We start from the raw sequence: 1,058 nt of genomic DNA, 5'->3' as shown, positions 1-1,058 counted from the left end.
AACCCAAAAAGTTGGATATTTTAAGCCAAAAAATCGGGGTTTGGAGCTGAAAAAATTGAATATTTTAACCCAAAAATTGGGGTTTGGAGCCCATAAATCCCCCTGGTACCTGGGGCTGGACCGGCACGGGCGGCCCATGGCCGGACCCAGGGTCAGGAAGGACAAAGCGGTCCGCGCATTTCCTGCCACAGCTGCTCGAGGGTGAGTGAAAATATCCAAAATTTGGGGTTTATAACCCCAAAATTGGGGTTTCTGACCCAAAAATTGGGATTTGAAATGAAAAAATTGGGTATTTTCACCCAAAAATGCACCTGGGTTGGGCTGGGAGGGACCCCATGGGAAGGACAAAGCTGCTCCTCATTTCCTGCCACAGCTGCTCAAAGGTGAGTGAAAATAGCCAAATTTGGGGGTTTGGAACTGAAAAAATTGGATATTTTAACCTAAAAAAAATTGGATATTTTAACCCAAAAAATTGGGGTTTGGAATTGGAAAAATTGGATATTTTAACCCAAAAAAATTGGATAGTTTAACCCAAAAAATTGGGTATTTTAACCAAAAAATTGGGGTTTGGAGCTGAAAAAATTGGATATTTTAACCCCAAAATTTGGGGTTTGGAACTGGAAAAATTGAGGTTTATAACCGAAAAAACTAGGGTTTGGAACTGAAAAAAATTGGATATTTTAACCCCAAAAAAATTGGATATTTTAACCCAAAAAAATTGGGGTTTGGAACTGAAAAAATTGGGGTTAAGAACTGAAAAAAATTGGATATTTTAACCCAAAAAATTGGATATTTTAACCCAAAAAATTGGATATTTTAACCCAAAAAAATTGGGGTTTGAAACTGAAAAAATTGGATATTTTAACCCAAAAAAATTGGATATTTTAACCCAAAAAATTGGATATTTTAACCCAAAAAAATTGGGGTTGGAACTGAAAAAAATTGGATATTTTAACCCAAAAAAATTGGATATTTTAACCCAAAAAATCAGGGTTTGAATCTGAAAAAAATTGGATATTTTAACCCAAAAAAATTGGATATTTTAACCCAAAAAATTG

The 1,058-nt window shown here is 35.3% G+C and overlaps 1 protein-coding gene across 1 annotated transcript in view; it reads right to left on the bottom strand.

The window, feature by feature from the left end:
* LOC143696502 (ephrin type-B receptor 4-like) overlaps positions 1-138 on the bottom strand; it is an 11,110-nt gene extending 10,972 nt beyond the window's left edge. The window contains 1 exon segment of the mRNA XM_077192904.1: positions 126-138. Coding sequence (XP_077049019.1) covers positions 126-138 — 13 coding nt within the window.
* Positions 139-1,058: the final 920 nt, after the last annotated feature.

Source organism: Agelaius phoeniceus, chromosome 36, assembly GCF_051311805.1.
Source record: "Agelaius phoeniceus isolate bAgePho1 chromosome 36, bAgePho1.hap1, whole genome shotgun sequence".
Classification (NCBI taxonomy): Eukaryota; Metazoa; Chordata; class Aves; order Passeriformes; family Icteridae; genus Agelaius; species Agelaius phoeniceus.
This window is presented reverse-complemented; position numbering and strand designations above follow the sequence as displayed.